General features: G+C 43.3%; 2 protein-coding genes across 3 annotated transcripts in view; both read left to right on the top strand.

Moving 5' to 3' along the window:
• Positions 1-1507: 1507 nt before the first annotated feature.
• NDUFB8 (NADH:ubiquinone oxidoreductase subunit B8) lies at positions 1508-5267 on the top strand. Its single transcript, XM_066323936.1, has 5 exons — positions 1508-1655; positions 1825-1951; positions 2567-2666; positions 4182-4337; positions 5042-5267. The coding sequence occupies exons 1-5, from the start codon at positions 1556-1558 to the stop codon at positions 5132-5134; spliced, it is 576 nt and encodes a 191-aa protein (XP_066180033.1). The 5' UTR covers positions 1508-1555; the 3' UTR covers positions 5135-5267.
• A 2042-nt stretch (positions 5268-7309) lies between these two features.
• Positions 7310-20964, top strand: part of SEC31B (SEC31 homolog B, COPII coat complex component) — a 35239-nt gene continuing 21584 nt past the window's right edge. For both annotated transcript variants that reach the window (XM_066323935.1, XM_066323934.1), the window contains exons 1-9: positions 7310-7401; positions 11544-11632; positions 13628-13751; positions 14533-14728; positions 15515-15610; positions 16690-16830; positions 17320-17462; positions 17700-17799; positions 19736-19897. In XM_066323935.1, the coding sequence (XP_066180032.1) occupies positions 11554-11632; positions 13628-13751; positions 14533-14728; positions 15515-15610; positions 16690-16830; positions 17320-17462; positions 17700-17799; positions 19736-19897 (1041 nt within the window). In that variant the 5' untranslated portion in view covers positions 7310-7401; positions 11544-11553. The remainder of the gene's footprint in view (positions 7402-11543; positions 11633-13627; positions 13752-14532; positions 14729-15514; positions 15611-16689; positions 16831-17319; positions 17463-17699; positions 17800-19735; positions 19898-20964) is intronic.

The raw sequence follows: 20964 nt of genomic DNA, 5'->3' as shown, positions 1-20964 counted from the left end.
CAAGGTCTACATTTGGCTTTTAATCTGCAAACAGCAAGAATGACGATCGCTATTTCCCAGGAATGCACGCCACATTAGGCATCAGCTCTGGAGAAAATTTTGGTCTCTGGCATTCAATGGTTTTCATCTTACAGTAGCTGGGATTTATTCTGCCTGTGCAGAACTTCGCCTTTATGAGAATAATGCAATTTCCCTTTGTCCTTCCAAAATTTATTAATATAATTAGTTTCTAGAAAAAAGAATGCCCTCTCACCCTTTACATTTACAGCATTTCTGCTGTCCAGCTTAACAACATTTTTTACAGCGTATTTGCAAATATATTTGGGTGCTTAGGAAATTTGAAACACAGCTGTGGAAAACTCAAACATAATTCAGAAAATAAATACCCAGTGGTGAAGAGCTGATGTAAGAAGGAGCTGACCACAATCCAAGTCTGCAGTGAGGCCTGAGCCCAAGTCAGTGGGAACCAAGGTCTCCACTTCCAGTGCTGTCCCCATACTGCTGTCCCTGCAGTGCTGTGGGCTGCAGAGGTGGAACTGGCACTAAATCCTGCTCCATAGAAAGCAGCAGTAGCATCTGCACTGGAAAGTGGGGCTCTGAACTAATAACTTTATTAGATAACTGAGTAACTTCACTGCATACTCGTTTGCAAGGGAGTTGGCTGAATTAAGACACCATCCCTAAAAAGATATCAATGGGCCTTTCTTTGGGATAAGTGAAAGGATCCTGTTCTTTATCTGTGACAAAACCCCCATCTCCAGGCATGCTGTATCTCAGATGTATTTTTGTGGTTCATCACTATCTTCATTCAATTATTAGGTTTAAAATTAATGTTGTTATTAGAAGGAATGGCTTTAATGACAAATGGTCTGTGATAGTTTTTGACCTGCAAAGGTTTATAATGTAAATCGTTATAGAGACATTACCCATTATGGCTGATGTGAATAACTGAAGGAAAATGAGTTCAACTACCACAGAGTTTACATAATGAAGTAAACTGCAAAATCCTTTAATGCTTATATTGATTTTATTTACAATAATACATTGCTTACATTTGAAGAATCACATTGCTAAATTAACATGCCATTTTTGCTGTCCACCTTCACCTAGCTCCATGGAGAAAAGACGATTACATTTGGTTATTGAATAATAATATCGATACTGATACAAAGAAGGCGATTTGCATAACGCCGTCTGGCACGGTATCGATCCGATTGAGCATCGATCGAGCAGCTCCGCAGGAGGCTCCCCTCCACTGGAAGGCAGTTCCTGCCATAAATTCCCACTGGCCCGCTTCAGACGATGACGGACAGAGCAAAATACCGCCCCGATGCCTTTTCCGTCCATTAACCTGTGTCAGTATTACAAACCAGCATCCGATTAATTCCTGCCCCGGCGGGGCTCGGTGCTGGCGGCAGCGGCAGCCCCGCCCCGGCCCCGCCCCGGGCCCGGCCCCTCACCAGCCCCGCCCCAAGCCCAGCCCCGCCCCAAGTCCAGCCCCGCCCCAAGCCCCGCCCCTCCGTTCCCCGGCGGCCGCGCCTGCGCGCTGGGAGCGATGGCGGCGGGCTCTGTCCGCGGTGTCCTCTGGCCCCGGGCGGCCGCCGGGCTCAGGGCGGCCCGGGCCGCCTTGGCCGCGCCTTCGGGAGCGCGGGCGGGTGAGCGGGGAGGCGGAGGCTGGAGCGAGGGGCCAGCGGCGGGGCGGAGGTGTCTGGGGCGGCCGGCCGGTGGTTGCGGGGTCGGGGCGGGAGGGCGGCGCGACCTCCCCGGCCTGGCGGCGGCTGCCGGCGGGGCCCGCGCCCACTCTGCCGCGTTGCTCTCCCGCAGCCTCGGAGATGTCCCAGGACATGATGCCCGGGCCGTACCCGCGGACTCCGGAGGAGCGGGCAGCCGCTGCGAAGAAGTACAACATGCGGGTGGAGGACTATCAGCCCTACCCCGATGACGGCCTCGGGTGAGCTGGGTAGTGCCGTTCTTCCGCAGCCGGGAGCGGGCCGGGGCAGCTCCTGTCTTTGTGGGGGGCTGCTGTAGGCTCGTAGTCCCTGGTGAATGCCTGGCTTTGCTGTACTGTCAGCTTAGAGCTTTGAAGACACTTCAGTGTCTTAAAATAGGAACGAATTAAATCAGCTACAGGCCTGTGTGACTAAAACACGAGAGACTTCATGTGAGAAACTTGACAGACTTCATATGTTGTTGTACTGCAAGGCTACAACAGCATATGAACGTTGTGAATAAAGGTGTCAGGAGATGTTTAAATGGTTGGGGAATATTTCGATATGTGCCAAGATAATTAGTGTTCCATATTTTAGTTAACCTTGCATTTTCTTTCATCTAGCAGAGTCCAATAAGGCTAGTTGGGGAATACTAATTGTTATGGTGACTGGTATCAAGGTAATTATTGTTGTGCTAGTTGTTTTAATGCATTTTGAAAATGTATATGCAGAAAAACTAAAAAAACAAAGTAGTGTTCAATTTTATTTCCTTAGGCATGTCTTATACTGTCTCCTACAAATTATATCTAAATTAGTACCAATTTCTTTATGTACGTTCTTTTGTTTGTTTCCCATAGGTACGGTGACTATCCCATGCTCCCTAATAAGTCTCAATACGAGAGAGACCCCTGGTACCAGTGGGACCAGCCAGACATGAGGCATAACTGGGGAGAGCCGGTAGGAGTGCCAGTCCCACTTCTCAAGTTGCTCACCAGTGCTCCTGTTACTAAATTCTAACATGTGCCTCTTGTTAGTGCTTTCTCTTGAATCCTTTGTGTAATTTCATCACCAGTGCAGGTGTGTGTTGCCTGTGCAAGCATGGAGAGTCAGTTCAAGGCGAAGTTAGGCTATGGCCATGTGGATAAATACTGTGGAAATGCTAAGGACAGTTAACTAATTACATATGAGAAGGGAGACTTTACAAACTTAACTTTCCCTGCAGGAGTAATTTTATTTTATTTGCCTGATCGAACTCAGTATGAGATCCTGGCTCAGAATTGTTTAGCAAACATGCTATCATTTGAATAAAGTCTTTTTAGTGCAATGGAAGTAGCTATTGTTGCTTCATTACTGCAGGGCTTTTTTTGAGATAGACTACAAACAAGGATCTTCTCTCTAAAGGATCTTTGCAACATGTCCTTAAGATAAATGTGAATAGGTTATTTATGTTAACTTTAAAAATCTAAGCTACTCAAATTCCTTTCAGGAGTAGCTTTTCTCTTAGTGAATCACTGCAATCTGCAATTACTGAGCTTGGCATTTGACTTACGATCTCTTTACTAAAAGCAAGAGTTCATCTAAGTATGTGTGCTTAATATATCATAGTAAAACCATTTCAACCTGTGTACCACAGCAAAGTGCATATTGTAATGACTGTAAAAGCACATGAAAGAAACCCATGTCAATTCTATGTTGTTGTAGTGCTTGCTGCAGGAAGGCTTGTGTACAGGCCCTTGCACATGATGTTGGCAGTCAGGAGTGAAGAGAGCAGTACTGGTGTGTTCCAGCAAATGCCTCTGCTTAGGCAGCTTTGATTTCTGCTCATTCTGGCTCTGGGTTTGATAGGAAGTGGCTCTGGGGGAACTAGAGCTGGGAATCTGGAAGCAGTACTTGAGCTAAAAATTAATAAGTTCTCTGCATTTATTAATGTGAAAGGAGACTATAGGCAGAACATGCTCGAGACTTTCCTATTTATACGTCAGGGCATTAGCGTGCTACTAGCCTTGCTTTTGTTGTGGAGTAACAGCAGCAGGTTCTCTCCCTGTTTTGAGAGACCAGCTTCCAAGTGTCAGGTAGCTGCTTCTTTGTTTGAAATAGCACTACTTCTGTTTGGGTATGTGACTGAGCTTCCATTAATGAGGGTTCCAATTTATACCATGCCTTTTCAATGGTCCTGGGGAACAAAGCTGAGGTGGAATGATTATGAATAGAAATAAAAACTCTTATATTTAAGCATGTTGTATGGTATAAGCATGGGATGAAATGTAGAGCCTTTTGAGTTTTACTGTAAGCAACAATTTGTTGTGACTGTAGGTAAACCATGTACCCTCCTCTGTGGCTCTATCTCTACACTGGAGCTGGAGATGAAACAGCTTCTGGCAGTTTTGTGAATGCTGTAATGTACTGCTGCCCTTGAGTAAAGCAGCTTCACCACTGTTGGCAAATGTGCGATTGTTTTCCTTTGTTCTTTAGATGCACTGGGACTTTGACATGTACACTCGGAACCGGGTTGATACATCCCCCACTGTTGTTCCCTGGCACACCATGGGCAAACACTTCTTCATCTTTTTGGGCACAATGCTGATCCTGTTTGGTCTTGGAGCAATCTACCCATCCTACAGGCCTGTGGTGAGTGAAACCTAAGGGTAAAGGGAGGAAAGGCAGCTGGATTTCTTGTCCTTACCAATGCCCATAAGAGTGGTTTTGCTGAAGATGAGTGATGGGTGTGGATGCAAAACTGCTGGCAGTGGATGAGCCGAGGGATGTCCTGTGGCCTCATCTAGCCGAAGTTGTTCTCTTGACTAGCCTGGCTCAGCTCACAGATGTTGCTTCATAGTGAGCAGTCCCTGTTCATAGGGAACTAATTTGAACTATGTTTCTTACAGTATCCCATCTTTGGTCAAGTTACTTTCCTTCCCTGTGTGTGCATCTACTCAAGTGAGGTGCTTTAACTCTTGTCTTGCTCTGTGTTTTTAATTATATCTCATGAGCTGTATCATTTGGGGAATGGACTCTTGAAAAATATGTCTGAATACACAAGCAGCTTTTGCAATATATTATCCACATGCTGTGAGACAAACTGTTAAGATTAAAAGCAAGACCACCTTGATGTTTCTGTTAAAAACAATAATTTATGCAAAGAAGCCCCTATTTCTGAATTTACTTTCCTCATACTCTCAATATTCTAGCTGAAGCACTTAAAAAATAAAAATTCAGGTCATAAATTACAAGCCTTCATTTAGGTGGGGTTGGGATGGTATGAGACATTTTCCTCTTACCCCTTAATTTGCTTGGTGAATGTGGTGAATTTGTCACTCTGTCTCTTCTTGTAGGGACCGAAGCAATATCCCTTCAATGACTTGTATCTGGAGAAAGGAGGAGACCCCAATAAAAAGCCACCAACGGTGATACACTATGAAATTTGAAAGTTGTTCAAGTGCTACGTTTCCATCAGTTCTGCTGGGGAAGGAATCTTCTCTAGTGTTCACTGGCATATATTGACACTTGTTCTTCAATGTTCAGCTGCTAACTGCAGTGAAATATATCAGTGACACCTACTGTGCTAGTTGTCTTCTGTTGGTTTGACAAGGCTGAATTATAGCTAATGAAATGGACTGACCTTTGCTATATTTTAAATGGGGTAGTATCTATGGGGCAAAGCTATGGGTGCAGACCTAGAACTACTGGTCATTTATGCATCTTGTGGACAAACATTTCTCACCTGTGCCTGCTTATGTAGGCAGTATCTACCTGTAACCAAGGCATTTAATTCGGGTGCTGCTGGGAGTTTTACTGGAGTGTCTATATACTGTAAAATGACAGGCAGAAACAGGTGCCAGTCCTTGGGAGTCATGTACTGTGTCTGCCCTTACTGGGAGTTGACTTTGATCCCTTCCAGGTCTAGATGCCCTCTGGAGTGAAGTTTCCACAACCAGCAGAAAGCACTTGTGGGGCACAGAGCCTTGCAGTGTGTAGCTTGAAGCTGACAGCAGAGCTATGTGGACAGCAGCAGTATGAAAAGGCTAATGAGCAAGTTCAGCTCTGGCCAGATCTGCCTTGATCCAAGTGCACAGGTCCCCATAATTGCTCCTTTATGGTCTGAGTTTGTCCACCTGGCCTGGAGTTATAGCTGACCCATGAAATCTGCCTGTTCTGCTGCAAATCACTGGTCTTGGACCTCCTACAGCTTCAGCAACAGTCTGCTTGGGAAAGTTATACATAAAGTTAAATTAAGCTCCTAAATTTATCTGGCTCCACTCTAACAAAAGGGTTTTTTCCTCTTGTTGCTGGAGGAGACAGTACCTTTATTACTGATTTACATGGAATCTTCTCACAACTCTGCCATGCTATGCCTTAACCCCACTGTTTAGTTGCAGGAGTAGGTGATCACAGAAGGCTGAAGGCTTGGGTCACTCTAGGTGCTTCCTTTAAACTAGATGCTGTGCTCTGCTCTCAGCATCCTGTCACAGCTCATAGTTTTGTGTTTTAAGAGAAGCAGGTATATAAAGACAGTGATTCATGGTTTCTCCATCTGTACAGATTTTAAACCCCAAACTCTAAAGGGACTGTTCCCTTCGTTTTTGTGTAGGGGGCTTTATAAGGATATATTAAAGGGAATTATGGGATTGAATAATTGTTTTATTATTCACCTATGCTAGGACATAGTTTTATTTACATCTAAATATTTGTAAATCCTTTGGAGGTGCTGAATAATCAACATTCCTCATAGCTTTTGTAAGGTGTCACCTTCTCATTACAGAAATGCTTGCTTTTAAATTATAGTCAATGATGCTTTATCCCAGAAGGGTTTTTAAGTGGGTTTTTTTTTTGTGTGTGGGTTTTTGGGGTTTTTTTTGTTTGTTTTTTTTTGGTTTTTTGGTTTTTTTTAACTATGGGGACCTTAAGACTGAATTCTGTTTTGCAGGATAAAACACTCCCTGGGGATACTTGAGTCGAGAATTGCTATTCCACAGCACTTACATGAGAGCACTGTATACAATGTTAGGAGAGTTTTAAGAGTCTTCAAGTAAAATGAAGGCGGTCGGAGCAGTAAGAGGAGCCCTGCCTTGGTGTGTGTGATAGTGTAACACTAGCACTGAGGCAGGGCTCGGCCCATTCAGCCCATTGCACAGCGTTCCTGTGCTACTGTCCGCTTTGGGGACTTCAGTCCCAGTTTGTTCTAAACGGGAACTTAATTATGGTTTTCATTACGGGGAAGGCATAATGGGTTGGGCAGATATGACTCAGAAATCATAAAAAATGGGGTTTGAAACATTTTTTTTTTTCTTAAAGCAGGAGAGATGTAAGGGAAAAAGGCCTGGGTCCTCCTGCATATTTTTTTCTGGCAATTAAAATACTTCTAGAAAAATATATTCTCTTCTGCACACCCGCGGGATGCATTAATTTTTTATCGAAGTTAAAGTTCTGGGCGGGGAGGGGCACGGCAGCCGGAGCAGAGGCAGGCTGCAGCCTCGGTGTCCTTGGCCGCCTCGGTGCCATCCGCGGCCGAGGCCCGGGGCCGATGCCGGTCCGTTACGGGCGGCGCAGCGGCCCGGGGGCGCGGGGCGGGGTTCCGGGGCCGGGCCGCGCAGGCGCGGTGGGGCGGGGCCGGCGGCGCTCTGGGCTCCCCGCGGCCACCGTCGGAGCGCCGGGCTGAGGGAGCGAGCGGCGCGGGAGGCACGGCAGCCAGCCGGTAAGGGCCGCCCGCCCCCCACCCGGCCCGGCCCCACGCCCCTCGGGCACCGAGCCGGGGCGGGGGCCCGGCCTGCCGCGCCCCTGTACCCCAGCCCAGGGCTGCTGTGCTGCCCTGCCCGTCTCGCTTTCGGGGCTCCGCTCCCAGGTCCCGTGGCCCCGTCCTCGCCCCGGGAGCCTCGGCTCCCCTCTCCCGTCTCTCCTCCGCCGGCCGGCTGGCGGCGGGCGGGGAGCGGCCGGGGGATCTCAGCTGCGTGACCTGGGCCGCGGAGAGGCCTCTGGCGTAGCCCAGAGCCTGTGTCTGACACCCGGTGCCCGAGGTCACTGCCTTCCTCCTGGACCCTTGCTCTTTTTCACCATCCCACGGGGTAATGGTGTTGTGCAGACAGGCACACTTGAGACGTGTGTGCGCTGCCATTTGAGCAGCGCTGTGCAATCGGCAACAGCTTCTGAAACTGCGCCGAGCGCAAGAAGTTTCTTTATATGCCATTGGAGCTGTCATGGAGGAATGTGCTGAGCCCTGCCCTGCAACAACCCCACCTTGCACACACCAGTGATTAGCTGAGATTAGCCGAGTGTCTCTCTGCCTTCTGTAATCGCGGTTTATAATAAGCACATACGAGAACAGCCTGCCTATGGGGTGCTGGGGAGCTGCAGAAGGAGGGTGTCAGAAAAGTGCAAATGGAAGGGGCAGTACAGAGGTTTTAAATCAACACTGGGATGTAGAAACTGTAGGGACAATTTGTGTCTTAACCATTGTGTCATGGCTGGGGGATGTTTTTCAGGTCTTAGGGTGTCTACTTGTCACCCCAATGGGTGACCTTGGACGAATCTTTTTTTGTTTTGCTCAAGTTTCACTTTCAGCTATGTGTGTGGAGGTCAGCCTGTCAGGTCCTTTGTGTGCAGTGCTGGAAGTCCAGTATCAGTAGGAACTGTCCCGAGAAGAATGGTTGGATGTCCAGTGGCAGGAGGAGGACTGGGAAAGTCAGTGGGAGGGGATTTCTGATTGACAGTATTTGGGTGTGCAAGAGAGAGAAGGCCTCACTAGAGTGTATCAGGGACAATTATTATGACAGGTTTTGTTTTGCAGGCATTGTTGCCCTTTAAGGTCTGTGCTGGAAGCCATGTCTGGGGAAAGCTGTGGGGAATTGCTGCTTCTGTCCACTCCTTTTGGGGCTGAGTTTCATTAATATATTAGGTCTGTAATCAGGTGGATGTCTGTAGAAGAAGGATGAGGAACTGTCATGATTAATTAATTAGAAGTCCTGAGAAAAGCATGAGCTTTTTCTTGGAAGTCTTAGATGCTATTTTGAGAGATGACAGCAGGTGGCAACCTCTCCCTAAAAATTCTATTGTGGAAGAGTTTAATTCTTGCAAATTTTTCTCAGGCAGCCAGAAGAGTTTGCTAGAGAAGGGCTTTTTCCTTCTTTAAGGATTGTGAGTCCTCTCCTGGATACAGATATGCATACCATATAGAAGGATCACTTCTCTAAAAGTAAGATTCAAATCAGGTGGGTTTTTTTTTTTCTTTCAAACTCAGAGCTCACTGACTTAAGGAGGAGGTGCTGCTGTATCTCTGCAGATCCTCAGCTGCAGTGGAGCTGAACTGCTCAGATGTTTTTAAGTGATAGTTGATACTGTGATCTTTTAGCTTCTTAGGCATTATCTGTGGGCCTTCAAGTCTGGTGGAACCACTGCTGGTTTGCCTTAGGGCCAGGGACACAGTGAACCTGTTCAATACCTATGATCCAGCACTTCTACAGTTGTTCTGTTGACATTGAGCCACTCTAAATGGAGTGTTGTTTGCTTTTCTCCATTTGGGTGAGTTACCATGACCAAAACACTTTACCTTCACATTCTGTCCTGAATTAAGTTTGTGAAAAGAGAGCACTAATGGTGCAATAATTGACTTTCTTATGTGAAACACACTATTGACAAGAAAAGCCAAACAATTGATTAGTTCTGTTCCAGCACAATTTTTGCAGCTTATCTTTACTTGTGCATTAAATGTAAATTATTTCATCCATGCAGTCAGTCCAGCACAGAGGTAGAGGAGGGGGATCTTGGACCATTAACTGAGTTTGTGATAGTTGCACTTTTCACTGATTTCTTACCAGTTAATTTCCTGTAGGGAAGAGATCTATTGGCCATTGTCTATTAATGTTCACAGGGAAGTTGCCCTATCAAAAGCCAAAAAGCAGTGAGGCCTGAGTGTACAGCCAGCTCCTGCAACTGATAGATTGTAACTGGAGGAGGAAGAGGCAAGAAAGGGAGTTGTAAGGAGCACACTAGCTATCCTGCCCCCCACAGTGGTGGAGTCAGCTAGAACCTTGTGCAATAGGCTGTTACTAGAAGATTCACCTAACTTCTGGGGATATATTCACTCCCCTCTGCCAATGCAGGGAGGAGACCTGGACAGGGTTCTGCTGTAGTATGGGAGGCATGAGTAGATGCTGGAACATCTTGAGAGATGCACTGCAGAAAGAGTGCAGTGGACCCCTAACGAGTACCCCACAAAGTATATACTGAAGGTTGGAAAGTAAGCTTTAGATATTTGTTATGGTAATGAGGAGATGATCTTTCCACCTCTGTTCGTAGGGAGCATGAAGAAATAAAGTTCACTTTATTTAATTGTACAAGAATTCTGTTCAGATTCTGTTGGGTCTTAACTAAGTTGGGATAAGCTTAATGTGAGAATAGCAGTTGGCAGTTTGAGCTTTGGGAGATACTGCTGCAGACTAATGCTAAAAAGCATTAAATAGATTCTAGTCACTCAGCACATCCTAATAGTGCATGGGAGAGAGAGAGGATGCTCTTAACTTCTGACTCATGAGGCAGAAGAAACCCTAAAAAAAGGTGTAGAATTATTATCTGAGAGGTCCAAGCCCAAGAAGTAATGCTGACCAAACTTCCCCCTAGTGTGGACTCTGGGAGGCCAGTTTCTTAGAAGCCCTGCATCTGAACAGAGGGCCATGTGATGCAGGTTGTGGTTTACACCAACAGTGTCAAGTAACCAGGATAGGTTAATCACTGCAAACTGACAAGATACAGAGGGTTTTGCTGTGCTGCCTGCTGACAATTTTACTGTATTCAGCATGATATCATCTGAGCGTACAGTTCTGTTTAGCTAGAGTTAAAAGGCTACAGTGCATCCACGCTCAAAAGGTTTAGGCAGTGCTCGCAAGAGTGACCCCACTAGCCTGTAAATGTCCACACATCACTTATGATGCTTAGAAGGCCTGTTTGTGGTCAGGAGTGGAGTGCTGGGTGCTTTCTCCTTAGTAAGAATGGGATCCTACTCAGAACTATAATTATTTGTATTGTATTCTGCTGTATTTATATTCGGTTTTGCAGCCTCCCAGCTGCCTGCTGTTGATTGATGTTTGATTTTCAATTAGCCTGTTACATTGTTGCCCAACTAATCTCTCTCTGGAGACATGGGGAAATTTTGTTCCCATTTTACAGGTGTCACTGGATCTATCCTGAGTAAATAAAAAGAGTTGCTGCCAGTGCTGAGATTGAAACCCAGTAGTAACTTGCAGATTACTTTTTCTCACTTTCCTCATTTGAGGAAGTCAAATGATTTTTTTTTCCTTTTGCTTTTTGGAGGAGCAAGAACAAAGTACATTAACTGAATTGGCACACGATAGCACTGCACTTTGTTTTCTGTTGCCACGTCACTTTTCTGCTTGGAATTTAGCCTGCCCTGAGATTCCTTCTGTTCCCTTTTTTGCTTATGTATATACTTACATTAGCTTGTTTGGAGAGAGCAACTAGTGCTAGATTAAAAAAAAATTGTTTAAATTAATTTCTGCAGCTGATTTAAACCCGCCTGCAGTGAAGATTTGAGTATGTTAATTTAGATACCCTTCTTTTTTCTGAAACGCTCTTTTAATTGGGACATAGGAAAAGGATAGCTATATATGAAAGAAAATCTGGGGTCAGGCAGTGCGATTGTGGTGGGAGGTTTAGTGAATTGTTAAATATCCTGATGCATTCCAGTAAAACTGTATTTGCTGCCTCAGGAAGTAGCAATTAACTTCACTCTTTCAAGAGCAATGTGTTCTCATCATGTTTCCAATGTGAATATTTTCACATGAACTGTATCTCTCTGTTCTAAACTCTGTGTGAAATTTCTTTCAGAGTCTAGAAAATGAAGCTAAAAGAAATTGAGCGAACGGCTGTGCAGGCATGGAGTCCGGCAAACAACCACCCTATTTACCTAGCAACAGGTAAAGTTCTTCACAATTTGTGAATATTAAAGTATGAATCCAGAAAATATTTATGTAGAGTTGTATGGGTTTTAGCTTTCAACAGTTTCCACCTTGATAGTGTCTGGAAAGATTACAAGCAATATACCAAAAACATTTGCAGCTTTTATGGTTTTTTAAAGTAACTGGTAGAGAATTACTTCTATGCCCAACTTTGACATTTTAAACGTGAGTGATTTTTCAAAGGTCGAATACACAGTTCTTTGATTTCTAATTAAGACTGTATGAACTCCAACATTGCTTGCAATTCTGCATTACACACTTCCTGTGTTTGTGGGGGAAATAATTCAAATAACATTCATTTAAGGTCACTTGTACTTGTCTGTCTTCCATCATAATCATGTATCCTGACAATCAAATACTATAAACCTCTTCTCCCTGAAGTTGCCTGTTTTGGTTAACATTCCATTTTCAGTTCTTTTGCAAAACCTTAAAATATTTTTGTTGATTTTATTGATTAATCACTATTCTTATAGTAATTTTATTTCCTGAAGCAGAAAGTGAGCCTGTTCACTGAATTGGCAGCAGGCAAGTCTGTCTGTGTGGAGCTGACAGCTCTGGTGGTTTTGTTGTGTTTGCATGGTAAGGTTTTGGTAGCTAGGGTGGCTTCTGTAAGAAGGTGCTAGAAGCTCCTGCTGTGTCTGCTGGAGCCAATGCCAGCCAGAGCCACCGCTGTGCGAGGCTGAGAATGGCAGTGGGAGTGCCTCTGGGATAACACAGTTAGTAAGAGGGAGGAAAGATGCCCTGTGTAACTGAAGCACAAGGGAGGAATGAGAATATATGAGAGAAATAATGTTGCAGTCACCAAGGTCCATTCAGAAGGATGGGCTGGAGGTCCATTCAGGTGCCAGAGCAGAGATTCCCCTGCAACCCTTGGTGAAGACTTTAGTGAGGCAGGCTGTCACCCCCACAGCCCATGGAGATCTGAGGTGGAACAGACACTCAGCTACAATCCACTGTGCTGGAGCAGGTGGATGCCAAAGGGTGCTGTGGGCCTGTGGAAAGCCAGTGCTGGAGCAGACTCTTGGTAGGGCCTGTGGGCCCATGGAGACAGGAGCCCATGCTGGAACAGTTTTGCTGGCAAGACTTGTGACCCTGTGGGGGATTGAGGTTGAGACAATCTGCTCCAAAAGACCACCCCATGGAGGAGACCCACACTGGATCAGTTTGTGAAGAACTACAACCTCTGGGAAGGATTTGCATTGGGGAAGTTTGCAGAGAGCAAGGCCAGAGTTTTGGTTGAACCAAAGGTCTTGGCTTCAGTTTGCTTTAAATCAGAAGCTGTGTAATTTCATCATTTGTACTTCTTTTTAATAGTCCTTTGGGCACTTTCCATGCTGTAAGTATCCCTTTGGTAACTGGGGGACAGTTTGCCTGGCAGTGTCTCATTAGGCAATGTTAAATCAAGTTGTAGTTTTTATTCCATAAGAGTAAGGAGAAAAAAGGAAACTACCAATTTGTGACTGCTAGATATATGTGGGGTTTTGAGGCATGTTTAGTTGGTTACAGTTGAAGAACTTATGCTGTGGAGTAGGTTTACAAGGTCTGATTGAGACATACCATAATTGAGGAGCAGTGTGCATAAGTACTTGGGATCATAATTGTAGCTGGATTTCATTATGTCAGTGCATTTGTAATTTAGAGAAGAACTTAATATCAAAAGCCATAGTTGCTTGGAGGAGAGTGCGTGAGTTGCATCTATCCCAAGAAAGAAAGTTATCTGTGTAACAGTAACCTTGGTGACCAGAATTTCCTGACGAACTTTTAATTTCTTCCAAAGTCTTTGTCATAATTGTTGTTTCCTTTTTCTGAAATGTTCAGACATGTCATCTTTTGAACTGTTACAACACCAAGGTTGTGTTGACTATGAAGAATAGGTTTTCAGTGCCTTACTTTTTTTGTATTTTGTGCTTTTAATAAAAATGCCCACTTGTGTTGCCCTTGTACTTCTGCTAGGAACATCTGCCCAACAACTGGATGCATCCTTCAGTACAAATGCAACCTTGGAAATATTTGAGGTTGACTTCAGGGATCCTTCTCTGGACATGAAGCAGAAAGGAGCACTTACTGCCTCAAACAGGTACTAGAATCTCATAGTGATATATCAATCAATGAAACTGCAAAGGGTTTTCTGGTGCAAGAAAGGAGAGAAGGAGATAATGTTTACAGTATATAAAGTGATCTTTTGAATCAATCAATCTCTTTTCAAAAATGGAACACTTTTGTTGATACAGATCACATTGGGTATAAAAGTAGAGCAGTTGGACTATTAGGGAAATCTGAAATGACTTGTGTGGTAGTCAGTCAGTAGAGACATTATGTATAATGTGAATTTGCTGGGGCTAACAATTTGCACTGAAGAGACTATAGAGAGAGTGAAACTTACATTCCAGCTTTTTAAAACAAGATTATTTCTTAGCTCATGAGTGTGGGTAAAACACAGCTTGGATTTCTAACGAGCAGATTTTAAAGGGTATATACATACTTTTCAGATAACAGCTCTAGAAATGAAGGCACATAGATCTCAGTCTAATTTTCAATAAAGTGTAGGCTAGAGGAATTCACCCACCAAATCCCATGTGAGGTCCTAAATATTTTAAACAAACAACAAAACAGCCAAAAAAATGGAGACATGGTCTTCCTTTTTATGTTCTCTTCAAAAGGCATTGGAAGGAAGCTTATTTCTTCTTTTTGCATATGAGAGCCACAGTCCTCTTAAAAGGGAGACCATGTTTAAAGTGCAGACTGATGGATATGTTTGATAGGTTGAAACATGGATGTGAGTTTTTGTAATGAAGAGGGTGTCTTGATTTCCACCAAACATCATGGCCTATGCCAGCTTTATTTTCCTCTTTTTTTAGGTTCCATAAGCTGATCTGGGGGAACTTTGGAAATGGGTCTGCAGAGTCCTCTGGAGTGGTCATTGGTGGAGGGGATAATGGAGTCCTGACAATGTACAGTGTGCACCACATCTTGACTTCAAAGGGTGACCCTGTCATTGGGCAGACAGAGAAGCATTCAGGTCCTGTTAGAGCCCTTGACTTCAACCCTTTTCAGGTGTGTAACATTAAGATCCCAAAGGAAAGTTAACCTCCATGTTAGAAAAAATATATTCCCTTTGTATAGATTCATAAAGTGAAGGCACAAATTTTAGATTAAGAGACACAGTAGTTGTGACAGAAGGCTGGTTTGATACTCAGATTTGCGTTCTGTTCACAGCTTTGCCACTGAATTCCCCTGTGACCTTGTTCAAATCACATCTCTATAAAAACATGTCAGTGTAATATTGTTACATGTCAAACCATTGTCCTTTTGAAATTAGAAGTTCTATTTTTTACTTGTTCAGTTGGTGTTTAATTCAGTGGGGCTCTGATCCCATTTGAAAGGACTGCAACATAAATGAGGAGTGAACAAAACATGGTTCTTGTGGTAGCACAAAGGCAAGTGGAAAATTGTCTGCAGTCAGTTTTGTGAAACTTGCATCTTCTCAGAAGAAATGTCCTTGGTGCCAGGATGGAGGGTAAAGGCTCAGCTGGCCAGAGAGGGTGGCTTCCAGGCCTGTGGCACAATTTCATCAGCCATCTGCACAAAATAGACAAATTTTAAATGTGTCTGTACTATGCCACAGTGGATGGCATGGAGACCAGAGATTGGTTTATAATCCAGTTACTATCTTTATGCATGCCAATGTCTGTGAAATACAGCTCTCATCTCACTTTGAAAGATTTTGGGTTTTTTGCTTCCATTTATTTTTAAGAAATCTGTGAGCAGAAATCTCAGCTGAGGTTTTCCCTTTTTTTTTTTTTTTTTTTTTTTTTTTTTTTTTTTTTTTTTTCTCTACAGAGTAATCTCTTGGCTTCTGGAGCCAATGATTCTGAAATTTTCATCTGGGATTTGAATAATTTCAGTGTGCCTATGACTCCAGGGACTAAATCACAGGTAAACTAGCTTTCCTCTGGGCAATACTCCTGCAGTTTTGTATCTCAGTAGCAAGACAAAAAGATGTATGTGGAAACATCCTAGCCTTGTCAGTCTGTGAAAGAGAAATGACTATGAAGTCTGTCAGGAGAGAGATGAATCAGAGGAGACTGATTGGTTTCATTCTTGGGGGTGGAAGAAGTGTTGTAAAGGGAGGGGAGGTAGGATGGCAAGCTCTGGAAGGATGCACTTTGCATGGATGGGTAAGCTCTTTGTGGATTTGAGTCAAGTAACTGACCAGTTTATCTTGTGATCCAGCTGGGGCATGTGTGATGGATTAAGAAGGTTTATTGGACCTTCTCTGAGGAATGAATTTATTTCAGGCTTGAGCTGAGGCTTTTCATATCTCATGAAAGTCATATCCCTAGCAGAGCCAGTGAGCCATTAAATGCATCTTGGCTATTGCTCCCAGATAATGTTTCCTGAGTTTGAAGAGGAAGAAGTTTCTGATCTTCTGATGCTTATTATATTATTCAGGGCAATCAACTGCAGAAAGTAGAAAAATCATAGTAAACTTCAGTAAAAGCAGGCCAAGTTTTTCCTCCAGTAAGTCTCTTGTTTGTTTCCTTGCCTGTCTCCTACATTGCAGTAGATACAATAACAGCAATTAGCCATGAATACTTCATCGTTTTCCATCTCACTGCACTCCTGAAATGTTGCACAAGGTCATCTTTCCATTTAAGTTCATCTGAGAAGCTGGGGTAGAAACATGTATGTGTGCTCAGCTGCAGTTCTCTCTGGAGTGATTTATAGCACGTATGGCCAATGTAGAATCCCGTACCTGCTCCTCAAATGCAAAGGTACTTTCCCAGGTGACATTCCCCCATAGAATTTTACTGTCCACTGTACCCTGAGTAAAGGACATTCCCTAGTCTTTCTGGTTATGGTGCTAATATTTCCAGTTAGTTGATCAGCAACAGAAGACGGGAATCTATGTATCATCAAATCCTTAATCCCTGAGTTAAACTATTGACAGACTGCTGTGATTGGTGTTCCCTCAGCTTGAGAATAATGGATGTGTGGTCTTTCCTGTCTTGCAGCCCCATGAAGACATCAGTGTGGTGTCCTGGAATCGGCAGGTGCAGCATATCCTGTCCTCCGCTCACCCCAGTGGCAAGGCTGTGGTTTGGGACCTCAGGAAGAATGAGCCCATCATCAAAGTCAGTGACCACAGCAATAGAGTGAGTGGAGAAAAGGCTGCATTTCTAACTAGCTTACAACATGCCACATGTGACTACAAAGCAGTGGCACAGACTCTTGGAACAAGTGTTTTTATTCTAGGATCTGTTTGAACTAGTTCTCTTGGAGACATAGCATCAAAGCACCTCTTTTTATTCTTTCCTGAATGAAATGGGGAAACAAGACCCCTTTCTGTCCTTAAAATTCATGCACTCTTGCATTCAGTTTCTGTGTTCACAACTCATGAGAAGCTGCCTCCCAGCTTTCTTCCTAGGTCAGCTTTGGGCTTTGACTTCTGTATAGTTAGTGGGGGGGTCTTTTTGCTTGAAGAGAAGGTAGAAATACTTGCTGCCTGGAACAAGACATTACTAGACTTGGTTTATGTCAAGCATTCTAGGCGAGCTCAGTACAGAATGACATGGCTTTGGCCCATTTGTACTATTGCCAGCTTGCTTGGCTGAATTTTCGGCCTGTGCTATTTCTGTCCCTAGATGCATTGCTCAGGAATGGCCTGGCATCCAGAAGTTGCAACCCAGCTAGTCCTTTCCTCTGAGGATGACCGTTTGCCAGTGATCCAAATATGGGACTTACGCTTTGCTACCTCTCCTCTTAGCCAGCTGGAAGGGCACACGAGGTGAGAACTTGCATGTTGTGTTGCATCTTTTCAAGGCAGACATCTGGGAGACTGGACTTTGGGGAACTATGATTTTCTCCTAGGCTCGCTTTCTTTCCCAGATGAATCTGGTTGAAGATGAGAGATGAGAATTAGCATTTCTGAGCCAAGGTGCTGGTGCGTGGTGCTTTTTTAATGACTGCATGGCAGAGTGGACTGTACAGGAAATATGCTTGATTTCTTTCTGATCTATTTTAGGGGCGTTCTCTCTGTTTCGTGGTGCCAGGCTGACCCTGAACTGCTGTTGAGTAGTGCCAAAGACAACCGGATCTTGTGCTGGAACCCAAGTATGGCAGAGGTACATAACCACAGCTATCAGTACACATGGTCAGCTTTATATTGTGTGCTTTGCTCTGAGTGTATCCCTCCCTGTATCCCCGTGGACTGCCAGTGTAACTCCCTTAAACCTGTCTTATGCATCCTTTCTGTCTGGAGGGAATGAGTGTGGTCCATATCCAGACTGAAATAGGTTTTTGCTGGCCAGAGATCAGAGAGGGAAGAAAACTTTAATTAAAATTTCATTTCAACTACTTATGATTACTCCTGCTATGCTCACACTTTAGTGTTCTCTGTTTCCATGTGTTTCTTATTTTTCCTTCTCCTGGAGTAGTAAGTTCTTTTGGGAGGAAATTTGAAGGAGATCAATCAACAATTGTTAGAGAGGGTCACTGAAGAGGGAACAGTGTAGTTAAACAATGTGTGTAAACTTTATTTATAGTAAAATACTTTCACATGTATGTGCTTATCTAGTCATGTATCTCAGAATTACCATATTTGGTATATTTTGGTATCATCTGAATTAAAGTGGGGTTGTTTAATTTTTTTTTTACGCACACCCATTCATTCAATGCTGAGTTCCTGGATAAAAATGAACTTTGGACAATGCAGTTGATCTTGATGATAGCATGGGGAAAGTGCTCTAACAATACTGAACAAAGTCCAGATGGGAGCCCCAGACTAGATTAATTTCATGGGACAATATCACTCAGCTGACCACATCTGCCTTGGAGGCAAGGAAAAAATGGAATCAATTTTCCAAAAATGCATTAAATGCTTCTTTTGTAGTTTCCTGGGATTTGATGCTCACTTTGTCTAGATCTCTCATGGTTAGAAGTCAGTCAGACTCTGAAGCATTCCTGATGTCTAATTTTTACAAAAATATTTTCACAGTCTTTTAGTGGAAAACGTAAAAAATTTTGACTTACCTTTATGCATGCTGCTGTAGATTTTCAGAGTCCAAATTCAAATTAGACTTTCATGTATGAACTACTGTTAGGAGGCTCTTGGACTTGGTACCAATGCACAGCAAATTTCCAGGTGAAAAAGTTGTGAAGCTTTGCATTATTAAGGATTAATACAGTTATAGAGAATGGCTGGTCTTGTAAGTTTGAGTGAAGTACTGGTTTCTTTGGGTTTGGGGGATGTTTGGTTTTTGAGATTTGTTTGTTAGTTTTTTTAATTAGCAATCTAGATTTTAGTATAAGCAAATTATATTAATTTGCTTCTACCTGGAACAGAAAACACTCATCATGTTCCCACAGAAAACAAAGCCATGATTGTCTATGCTTTGTTCCTGTAAACCATCAAGGAAATAGATTTGTTTTACGAATGAGAGGTTTAAAGTCAAGGCTGTGTTAGTGAGTTGCCCAGCATCAGGCAGGAAGTCTGTGACTGGGCCATGACTTGAACTTTAGCTTTTTGAGTGCTGAACCATAAACTTGTTGGCTGCAATGTCCTTCATAGTTCATGTGCAGCTATTTTGTTTCTCTCTTCTTGCTCTGTTTTGTTTTTCTTTGGGCTCTTTATTTTCTTTGTCACATTTGTTACTCCACGTTATTCTTTCTGTTCATGTGTTCTTGCTCATGACACATTCTTGCTTCTTGACTTCTGGTTTTATTGTGTTGTTTTCTGGTTTCTCTCCCTTGGTTAACAGCAAGTGTGACAATGCTATAGTACTCTGATACAGTATTACTTAGAAAGCAGAGCAAAAGTGACTTCGCACTTTTGGATTTCGTTCTACAGTCAGAATTGAGTTTAACATAAGCTTTCTGCAACTTTCAGCTGTTCAAGGTGCAATAATTTGGTTGCAAGTGCATCCTTCAGGAAGCAAAAATAGAAGATTTGTGTGCAGTGCTGACGTGTAAATAAAGTGACATGCTTGCTGTGGGCAAGTAGTTTGGGGAAAGCAAGAGGGTATTTGTGTTGTGCTTCTATCTTCTCTCTTTCGATGACAGGTGGTGTATGAGTTGCCCATTCGGAGTCAGTGGTGCTTTGATGTCCAGTGGTGTCCTAGGAATCCTTCAGTCTTCTCTGCTGCCACTTTTGATGGATGGATCAACATTTATTCTGTTATGGGTGGGAACTTAGAAGCTCAGCAGAAGACACAGGCTGACAAGGTAAAGTCCTGTGACTGTGTTAGACCTTGACAGACTGGCAGTTTCTCTCATGACTGCTCAGAGAAGTGAAAGCACATGTGTGTAACAGGGTCACTTTTAAATTATGCAATCTGTCCCATGCACCAGGACCTATGGCTGTATGGTGTGGGAACCAGAAACCACCTGTTTGAGGGCTTAGTAATCCCACCAGATCCCAAAGGGAGACCACATTGCCTCTGACAAGGTATCTAAAGAGAACCAAGAGCAAGCACAGTTGTGATGTTAAGATACATTTCATTGTTATTACTATTAGACTAAAAGCAGCACACAAGCTTTTCTTGTCATTAGGTTAACATTAAATACATTGATACTAATAAACAGGATACGTTATTCTTCATTAGTTTAGAAGGTAATTTTATAAAGTGGCTTATAAACCACTATTAGCAATTTTCCTCAAGTCTTTTAACTACAACTTTGGAGGATGCCAATGTTTTTGATACTGTAACCCATTACTTAGCCAATTAATAGATGAGCAAACTCTGAACAGATTAAATGTCACTACTGTCTAAAATTTGAGTTTTAATCTGGTGTCTAGTCTTTTAATTCCCTCCCTCTGTCACAGCCAACAAATGCCTTTCAATACAGGTTTTAAGAGAATACGTATGAGCTGGCTTAAGTGTTATTTATATAGTCATTTACAGCTGACTGAGCTCAGTTTCATAGGATTTGCAAGATACAGAAAATACTTTATCAAGCAACAGCTGTGGGAGATTAAGGATTTATTTAACCCATGGAGAATTTTCTTTCTCTGCATTCTTCATGTGCATGCGCCACACTTCCACTGTTCAAAATTGGGGAACATAGTGTTGAATAATTCTTGAATAAACTGAATAACAAGTAAGAACACAAGCAGAAGGCAATAATGCAGTTATGGTGACAGGGCATCTGTGACCAAGAGATCTCGCTTATGAATTCAACAGTCTCAGGACAGAAACTCTGTTGCAGACCTGGCTGTGTATATTTATTTCTTTAAGGTTTAGGGTGTTTGATCTGTTACATATAAGCTGTTCCTCAAGAAGTATTCTTTC

This window comes from Sylvia atricapilla, chromosome 8 (genome assembly GCF_009819655.1).
Source record: "Sylvia atricapilla isolate bSylAtr1 chromosome 8, bSylAtr1.pri, whole genome shotgun sequence".
NCBI lineage: Eukaryota > Metazoa > Chordata > Aves > Passeriformes > Sylviidae > Sylvia > Sylvia atricapilla.
Note: the sequence above shows the minus strand (reverse complement) of the source record. Positions and strands in the feature narration are given on the sequence as shown.

Bases quoted from the DNA above. Each gene is read 5' to 3' on its own strand.
- NDUFB8 (XM_066323936.1), top strand. From the start codon at position 1,556: ATGGCGGCGGGCTCTGTCCGCGGTGTCCTCTGGCCCCGGGCGGCCGCC. The intron at 1,656-1,824 runs GTGAGCGGGGAG...GCTCTCCCGCAG, and splicing joins GCCTTCGGGAGCGCGGGCGG to CCTCGGAGATGTCCCAGGAC. The intron at 2,667-4,181 runs GTAGGAGTGCCA...TTTGTTCTTTAG, and splicing joins GGCATAACTGGGGAGAGCCG to ATGCACTGGGACTTTGACAT.